Genomic DNA, 10,000 nt, shown 5'->3' on the forward strand with positions numbered 1-10,000 from the left:
AAGGACACTAAAGTATTGATTGACCCTGTGTATTCTACATGACAAACGGCTCATCGCCATTTATTGGGAAAAAGATAGAAAGGCATACTATAACTCGATGGTTAAGAGAAATATCTTCATGCATTGCAGTGGAAAAGATAACATATATTCTTAAGGGTAAAGAAGACCAATTTAAGAGGATTTGGAGCCCCTTTTTATTATTTATTGAGCAGGGGGATATGAACAATATAATAGAGGAGGAACAAAATGCTTGATTAGGTATTATATCCATTTGAAAATATATATTTTAATTTGCACTAACCCTATTTTATTTTATTTCTCTTATCTGTGGCTATTATTGATTGCAGTGTATTGTTTACTCTGACTTCCAAATTACATACTTTATTATCCAATGTTGGTTTGTGCTATCCCACTTTTTCATGTAATATGAGCCCCGGTGTTTGTTTGTTTGTTTTGTTTTTGTACATTATATGTGATGTTACAGACATGTAATGTACATTGTTGTGTAAGTGTTCAAGAAAATGCAATAAAAACAGTATTACAAAAAAATATTTCTCACAACATGAGCTGTCAGTCAATAAATGTAAAAAAGTAACTAGTGTTACTTGTTTGAAAAGTAACTTAGATATTTTGTTGATTGAAAATTGAAAATTGAAAAAGTAATGCGTTACTTTACTAGTTACTTGAAAAAGTAATCTGATTACATAACTCAAGTTACTTGTAATGAGTTACCCCCAACACTGCTTACAACATAAATCACAAACGAATGGTTTCAGATCATACCATCAAACCTCTCTGGGCTTCAACAGTGATGAAGACTTGCTCTGGACTGGATGGGATTCCTCCGTCCCGCAGCGAAATAAACTTTGCTATAGTGTTTCTCACGTACATCGATCCACAGGACCCAGTGTATGAACCTAAAGAGTGAAGAAACCAAACAGCCAATCAGATCGTGAGCATCACAGGTCACATGACAGTGAATAAGTATATGGTGTACATGAATTCGGACACATTAGGACACGGATGACTATGTAGCATCTGGGACCAATCAGACACACACAAATTATTCATTATATTTAAAGGTGCAGTGTGTGATTTTTAGCGGCATCTAGTGGTGAGGTTACGAATTGCAGCCAACAAAAGTTACGGTGGCCGACAGGAAAATATGTCATCGTCTGAGACAGCAGAGAGTAGCAGTTCAGCAATGAGGTTTCTTACAAGGATAAATTAAGAAATTATGTTTACTTAATTATTCAGTAAAACTATATGTTATTGCGAATGTTATTGTTACTTGTTCATCATTGTGTCAGTGTTTTATTCGCTGAACTAAGCTTGCTTCCTTGCACAAAGAGCAACATAGTAATGAAACGTGTTTGTCTGTTTAGGGCCACCGTAGAAACATGTCGGTGCATTTATTAGGGATGTCAGTGATCATTTGCCAGTGTTTGCAATATTCCCAAATTTTTTTATACGAAAAACAAACCCCAGACCATTAATAAATTCATAAGAAGTTGTACGGCAAAAAATATTGAAGAATTCAAAAAGGAACTTAGTAACCAAAACTGGTCTGAAGTGCCAGCCTCATCAACCCTGTGAAGGCCTCATGGACACCTCAACAAACTCCATACTGGCGTGATGACTCCGACCCCAACCAGATGAACTGGATAAATATTGTGAAAGTTCTGATCTCATCTGACTTCTGACCTATAATGCTGCCTAAATCATAATCATACACTGTTCGTTCGTTGGCCAGAGCAGAACTGGCCCCCCGAATGAGCCTGGGTTTGGTTCCTCGCCACTGTCGCCTTTTTCCCCTTTCTTCGCCTTTGTCGCCATTGGCTTTTAGCTTGCTTAGTTGGGGACATTTAATTTTATATTTAACAATATTATTACAACATTATTTTCCTGTTATCTCTGTAAAGCTGCTTTGAAACAATCTGTATAAATAAAGGTGACTTGAATTGACTCAAGATCTCATCACAGTATCTCTGTCCATTCAAAATGCCACCAATAAAATGCACCTGTGTTCGTTGTCCATAACATACTCCTGCCCATACCATAACCCTACCGCCACCATGGGCCACTCGATCCACAACGTTGACGTCAGCAAACCGTTCACCCACACAACGCCACACACGCTGTCTGTCATCTGCCCTGTACAGTGAAAACCGGGATTCATCCGTGAAGAGAACACCTCTCCAAAGTGCCAAGCGCCATCGAATGTGAGTATTTGCCCACTCAAGTTGGTTACAACGACGAACTGCCGTCAGGTCGAGACCCTGATGAGGACGACGAGCATCCAGATGAGCTTCCCTGAGACGGTTTCTGAGAGTTTGTGCAGAAACTCTTTGGTTCTGCAAACCGATTGTTGCAGCAGCTCTGGGTGTCTGGTCTCAGACGATATTGGAGGTGAAGATGCTGGATGTGGAGGTCCTGGGCACGTGGTCTGCGGTTGTGAGGCCGGTTGGATGTACTGCCAAATTCTCTAAAACGCCATTGGAGACGGCTTATGGTAGAGAAATGAACATTCAATTCACGGGGAACAGCTCTGGGGGACATTCCTGCAGTCAGCATGCCAATTTCTCGCTCCCTCAAAACTTGCGACATCTGTGGCATTGTGCTGTGTGATAAAACGGCACATTTTAGAGTGGCCCTTTATTGTGGACAGCCTAAGGCACACCTGTGCAATAATCTTGCTGTCTGATCAGAATCTTGATATGCCACACCTGTGAGGTGGATGGATTATCTCGGCAAAGGAGAAGTGCTCACTAACACAGATTTAGACAGATTTGTGAACAATATTTGAGAGGAATAGGCCTTTTAGAAAAAGTCTTAGATCTTTGAGTTCCGCTCATGAAAAATTGGGGCAAAAACAAAAGTGTTGCGTTTATAATTTTGTTCACTATATGTGTATGTTAGAGTAGTTTAAGTCTTTAGTTGTCCGTGTCTCAAGCTCATATACTGGAGTCCCTAATCATAGATTTTGACTACAGGCTCAGAATAGTATTGTACTGTAAGAAAGATATTTCCCATGCCCCGGAAATGTACATTTCTTAGAATTAATAAATAATTAACACTGAGTGTTCACGGCACAAACAGGTTAATTGATTGTAATATTAATTTTACTACATTAAGTTAATTCTATTAACTGATCCAAATATTCATAATCAATGATAACAAGTTATTATTGATTATTAATATTTATTAGAGCTAATTTGCAACAACTATTTCTGGCGTCTTTATTTTACAGGTGTTTCTGCATAACCCAAGAACTGATATCATTCTGACATTATTTTTTAATGTTATTTTAAGTACACTATGATAAATACTCTGCTTGTTACAGTACAAATGTGCAACGTTATAAATGTTAGCTAGATTATGTTCATGACCTGTCTAGTGATGTATGTTTATGCTGAAATATAATTAAATAATGGTTTGTACTGTAAAAAAACATCTAGTGATTTAACTTCAGTTACGGGGGAACATAGTGAGCATCGATGCTCCCTGGTTTTTATGGTGCATTATGGGACTTTTTTAGGGAGCGAAGGATTCAGTGCACTAGATTTGCGATTGAGACAACCCTTAAAATTGCCGACTCCCTGATCAGTGCCCTAACTAGTGAACTAGGGAGCTGATTGAGATTCACCCATATTGTTTTTCATCTACTATACAGTATAGTAGGGAAGTATGCGATTTCGGATGCAGCCTTTCAGATTAAATATATATGTACTACCGTTCAAAAGTTTGAGGTCAGAAATTAATACTTTTATTCAGCAAGGATGCATTAAAATGATCAAAAGTGACAGTAAAGACATTTATGTTACAAAATATTAAATTTCAAATAAATGCTGTTCTTTGGAACTTTATATTCACCAAAGAATCCTGAAAAATGAAATGTATCACAGTTTCCACAAAATGATGACGGTTTTCAACATTGATAATAATCAGAAATGTTTCTCGAGCAGCAAATCATCATATTATAGTGATTTCTGAAGGATCATGTGACACTGAAGACTAGAGTAATGATGCTGAAAATTCAGCTTTGATCACAGGAATAAATTACACTTTACTATATATTCACATAGAAAACTGGTGTTTTAAAGCGGAATAATATTTAACAATTTTTACTGTATTTGTGATCAAATGAACACAGCTTCTGTGAGCAGAAGAGACTTATTTCTGAAACATTAAAAAAATCTTCCCGACCCGAAACTTTTCAACTGTAGTGTGCGTGTAATACATGTTATAACTATCACAATTTACCACAAAGACAATCTCACCGATACTGCCTCCATCAAAGTGCTGGAGTAACATCTGAGCTCTGAGACGAGCGTCAGGAGGAAGAGCGTCGCTCTGCAAGAGACTCGGATACAAACATCCAGCGATGACCTGAAACAAGTCCACATGAAACGCCATTCACCACACATGCACTTCTGTTGTGTGACGAGTCTCAGCAACGTGACTTGATTTAAATTCTCCCTGTAGTCAATCATTTTATCCCTTAAAACTCATCTTTGATCACCAACATGACATACTTAAATGTTTTTTCCTTGGAAAAAAACTTCTCCATGCCTTAAAATATCTTGAATGTAACTCGACACCCTTGCCTCATTTAGTATACGGTTCTATAAATATGCAAATGAGCCCCGCCTCCACTCACTCACTCAATCAGAGATCCACTCGTTGACGATCACACGTTGATCTGATTGGTTACAAGGTAGTTTGTGACGTCAGAAACACCAGCGATTTCAAAGCGTGTTTTTGAGACTGTCTTTGGTTCACTGCAGTTTTAAGGAGAAAATACTCAGCAATGCTGTCGACTTATGAATTTACACATGGATTGTCTTAAAGCATATTAAAAACACCACATAGACGTAGAAACAACATTAAAAACTTGATTTTCACCACAGGGGGACTTTAAAAGTAAAGGTTGTTCCATTTTATTAATGAATGATTATGTTAAACATTTTGTCCTGTAGATTAACATGCACTTCATGAATCATTTAAGAGTGATTGTTCATTACGTTGTTCATGTTGACCTTAAAGCAGCTATTCTGCAACGATTATACGTTCTGCTCTACAAAACCAAAGTGCAAGACACATTGTGTTAATTTGCAATTCAGCAATATATGTTCAATACATCACTTATTTAAGCAAAAATTAGCAGTTCGTCAGACCTGTCTAACAAAGGTTATTGGCTTCATTCCAGCGTTGTGAGAGTCTCCCGAACTCAAATCCAGAAGCTTCTTAAAGGACGCACTCATATTCATTTCCTGTGAAAGAACAGATGTGACGTTTAAAAAATAATTATGATATACTTGTCAAATGATCTGAGCTGCTCTTCATGTTTCATTCTATAGCTCTACACTTTTACTGGATCATAACCAGTGATAATATTCGCGTCTGTTTTTACTTCCTCACTTTTACTAAATAAAATGAATAAATAAATCATAATAATAATTATTATTATAAAATATAGTATTATACATATTTTTTATATTTTATAATAATATCTTAATATTCATATTTATTAATTTAATTATAGGAGAAACATCTGATACGATTAAAATTAATATATATAAAATAATAATAATTATAAAATATAGTATTATATATCATTTTAATATTAATATATTTTGATATTTTATAATAATGATTATTATTTTATATATATTAATTTTAATTGTCTCAGATGTTTCTCTAAATAGCCTAATATATATATAATAATAATTATTATTATTATAAAATATAGCATTATATATAATTTTAATATTATATTTTGGTATTTTATAATAGCCTAATATTTTATTATTATGAATATTAATTTAATTTTAGGAGAAACATCTCAGACAAAGTTGATCCTAAAAGGAAGCATAACTGAGAATTCAAGTATTAAATAACAATATCTTTGCACATTTCAGCCTTGATATGTCATAATCCATATGGGTATGTTACATGAACTCCCATATGAACATAACTCAATATTTAAATATTTAAATAGCTTAAAAGATTATTCGATCATGCAAGGAATTTTATATTTTTAAAACAATGTTTTACTTTCTACTTCCAACAAATATTTTACTGTAAATGTATCATTTTAAAAAATGTATCTGGCATCAGATATAAAACAATTTCCACAAAAAATGGTAATTCATACTTTTTCTTTCCAAAAACATATATTTTCATATATTTTGCAATAAAATTTCAAGTCATTAATGCATTAACTAATATTAACTAACAAAAAGCAATACATAATATTAATATCCGTTCATGCTAGTTAATAAAAAAATACATTGTTAGTTCATGTCTATTAAATAATATTAAAACATATGTCTTTTTATTTTAATAATGTATTAGTAAATATAGGAATTAACATTAAGATGTTGTCATTCTTTATGGTGTCTTTCCATTCCTTTCATTAAGCAATAAACACATTTCTTAAGGATAAAAACCTAAAAAAATATTTTTTATCATTAAGATAAACCCTTTTATGCAATATCAAAGAACGTGTTGAAATGTGTTCATGCTGATGTTAACAAATTTAACCTGACTGTAAAGTGTTACCAATTTTACTGAATCTCTTTACATTCTTTTTCAGTAAAGATTTGTATATGACTTTATAAGTGTTTTACCTGTTTAACGAGGAGACTCTTCCTCGTCTGATGCGGGTCTGGAAGTCTTCTTCAGATCTTCTGTCCACGTCCTCTTGTCAAACACCTCAGTTTAATATATGACTACATTAACTTACATCAGCGGAGGTATAGTTAGTTTAATGTTAGACATTCGATTTCATACACATTAAACTCTGCAAATTTCATGGATTTACAGTATTGCACACATTTAAATAAATAAAAAATATTATAAAACATATGAAATGCTAAATCCAGAAACAGAGCCTTGTGCAATAACAGGGATATTTTTCTGAACAAGTTTGATATTATAATGTCATATTAAAGCCCCCCTGTGGCAAAAATCAATTTTAATGTTGTTTATATGGTGTTTTTAATATGCTTTAAGACAAACCATGTGTAAATTCATAAGTCGGCAGCATTGCTGAGTATTTTCTCCTTAAAACTGCAGTGAACCAAAGACAGTCTCAAAAACACGCTTTGAAATCGCTGGTGTTTCTGACGTCACAAACTTCCGGTGGGCTTTAGCATATAATTAAGAGTGAACTAGCAGGGGAGTCTCAAGAGATGCCAGGTTATCCCAGTGTATTTTTCTATTGATATGAAAAATCGGGTAGATTTGTAGGCTATATTACGATGTGATGATTAACTATATTCAAAGCGTTTCTGATGATTGTTAGAATCTGTGAGACTCTTGAGATGGAGAATGGGAACATGGTTTGTGAACATTAACAACACATTATTAGCTGTTTGATAACAGTCAAGCAAATAAACATATCCAACGTTGTAAAGAGCGACACAATTGAGCAGGTTTACCTCAGTAAGTTGACTGAGTGAATCTCTGAGCTGGTGTGAGTGAGTGGAGGCGGGGCTCATTTGCAAATTCATGGATCCACATATATATAGGTTACTAATTGAAGAAAGTATACATTCAAGTTATTTCAAGGCATGATAAATGTTTTCACGGGAAAAAACGTTCAAATATGTAATTTTAGTGATCAAAGATGAGTTTTAAGGGATACGATTATTGACTACAGGCAGTGGCGGTTCTAGACCATTTCAACTGGGGGGCCAACCTGGGGCCAGTTGTACTGTTAGAGGGGCCAGTTACATTTAGACCTTATTGTTGTCATATCATTTTCTGCACTGCACTGCAGGCATTAACAGGCAAAATACCATGTTTATAATCATTCAACAATGCATTTGCATTTCCATTATATTTTTACATTTGCATTGTAATTGACATGATGTCCTTCTTTCTCTTCATTTTGGTGAGAACTATAGAGCAAAAGCAATGGGGACCAAGAAGCGTATTAATTCATTTACTGAAAATAACTGACTTGCTAGGTAACTACTAGCAGCTAACCGTTTACAGGGTTCCTGCACACTTTTCAAAGTCAAATTTAAGGCTTTTTAAGACCTGAAGAAATCAAAATTCATACCGTACATTAGGGGTGTGCAATATTGACAAAAATATATCTCAATATTTTCAATGTTTTGTTGATAATTAGATGATATTTTACTGATTGTGTTTTTGTGCTGGTGCCATGGCTGGTTTAGGCCTGTTGTTGACAGCAGACTTACAAAGATATTCATATTTTTTAATATTCTATGCAGTGGTCAGTTAACAGCAGGGACTGAAATTAATTTTTTTATTCATTTTTTATTAATTTAATTTGCCACCTTAAATTGATTTCCAGGGGCATTTTCACCTATATATGGACATTCTTTCTAAACTTATTTAGAGTTATGAATCACCTTTTATGTCAAATACTAACATTCAAATTATACAGTAATTATACTTATTTATACAATAATACTTAATTATACAGTACCACTGTTACCAGTCAAATGAAATAATTTAATCAATATCCATCTTTGCAGTGCAGAGGTGACACAGAAGCGGCATTAATATATTTACACTCCATTTATAATTGCATAAATAAAGCTATGAGATTTTTTTTAAATCAATATTTAAATATGAAATGATTTCTAATTGTAATGTTCTAATTAAAGGGTACTTTAAATATGAAACTAAAACCGCCAGTAGGCTGCGGCAAGTCACGGTCTTCATAAGTTAGTTGAGGGATTCATTCATTCAACCGATTTGTTCAAACGGCTGATTCATTCGGGAAAGGAGCAAGTGATTCCTTCAAAACGCGAATTTCAGTCAATAAATCATCGCTGTCTGTTGCATTGAGACTCTGCTACGGTTTCATTTTAAATTCTAGTCGGCGAAATAAAGGGAAAACAAACAATATTGACAATATTGTGTCTAAAAAGTAACTCCCAATGTTCACTTATTGTTAATTTAACTGTTGTAAAACATCAATATCACAGTTGCAATTGTGCACGGGAAAACGGCCCTCTTGCTGATCTGATATTCTAATATAAGAACATAATATGATATAAATATAAGACATAAACTAATTTGGGGACATAGCCTACCTATGAACCGCACACAGCAGTGAAAGGACGAGAGATAAACGCGATGTCAGCTCACAGTGCCTCGTATACAGTTAAAACATTGATTACAATATCATAATAGACAATGCATATCGCACACCCCATACGCACATAAAGAATGAACTTGCAACTGACCAGCTTTCTTTCTCCTTCTCTCCTCTCTCGCGTGCAGGAGACAGACGTTATTCTGCCGCGATTCCCGCGAATGTGATGCGAATTGTCACGTGAACAAGCAAATCCACAAAGATAGAATAATAAAAAAATAATAATACGCATACAACGATAACAACGATAGCAAAAAAACAGTTTTGTAAAAAATATTTCACACTCCACATTTAGGGGGGCCACAAGGGGGGCCAAGCTTGTTGTCACAGGGGCACGGGCCCCCCTGGCCCCCCCTCTAGAACCGCCACTGACTACAGGGGAAGTTAAATTATTTCATTGATTTATAGGGCTAATTAATCTGTTTTATTTGTTGAAATAAATGTGCTGCAAAGGACGTTTGTTTACGTATATCTGAGTTGGTTTGAGGTGAAAACATGAAATGTACAGAGTTTAAAGGGTGTGAAACCATGTGGAACTCACTTTTTCCCCCAACTGATGAACGATTAAAACATTGACAGCCAATCAGAATCCATCTTCCTTTCAGAGCTCGCGCATTTAAAGAGACAGACGCATCGCGCGCTTATAATAAACATAATGATATTGTGGTTTGTGTGAACGCTGTGATATACTGTAGTTATTATTGGTAGCAGCATTTAAAAAAAAAGGTTTAGCTTCATTTGGTGGTTAAACATTTGCAAAGAAGTTCAAAGAGGATCACACAATGAAATAAAACAGTCACAAAATTATATTTATTAGTTAAAAAAAAATACACATGCACAATGTGCAAATGCCAATATACA

The 10,000-nt window shown here is 34.6% G+C and overlaps 2 protein-coding genes across 4 annotated transcripts in view; both read right to left on the reverse strand.

Moving 5' to 3' along the window:
* The window catches only part of LOC143738501 (alanine aminotransferase 2-like), a 12,052-nt gene extending 5,327 nt beyond the window's left edge, over nt 1–6,725 (reverse strand). Inside the window, exons 1-4 of one of the 3 annotated variants that reach the window (XM_077230479.1) lie at nt 6,633–6,725; nt 5,178–5,273; nt 4,281–4,389; nt 784–917 (exon numbers count right to left, since the gene is read on the reverse strand). In XM_077230479.1, the coding sequence (XP_077086594.1) occupies nt 784–917; nt 4,281–4,389; nt 5,178–5,270 (336 nt within the window). In that variant the 5' untranslated portion in view covers nt 5,271–5,273; nt 6,633–6,725. Of the gene's footprint in view, nt 1–783; nt 918–4,263; nt 4,390–5,177; nt 5,274–6,632 lie in introns of all 3 variants that reach the window. The other 2 variants (XM_077230480.1, XM_077230481.1) reach the window with 2 other exon arrangements.
* A 3,202-nt stretch (nt 6,726–9,927) lies between these two features.
* The window catches only part of LOC143738496 (uncharacterized), a 9,215-nt gene continuing 9,142 nt past the window's right edge, over nt 9,928–10,000 (reverse strand). The window contains exon 10 of the mRNA XM_077230467.1: nt 9,928–10,000. This exon is cut by the window's right edge and continues 1,084 nt beyond it. The gene's annotated coding sequence lies outside the window, so the exon portion shown is untranslated.

Source organism: Siphateles boraxobius, unplaced genomic scaffold (genome assembly GCF_051911475.1).
Source record: "Siphateles boraxobius isolate OS27281-9 unplaced genomic scaffold, OSU_SipBor_1 144, whole genome shotgun sequence".
Taxonomy (NCBI): domain Eukaryota; kingdom Metazoa; phylum Chordata; class Actinopteri; order Cypriniformes; family Leuciscidae; genus Siphateles; species Siphateles boraxobius.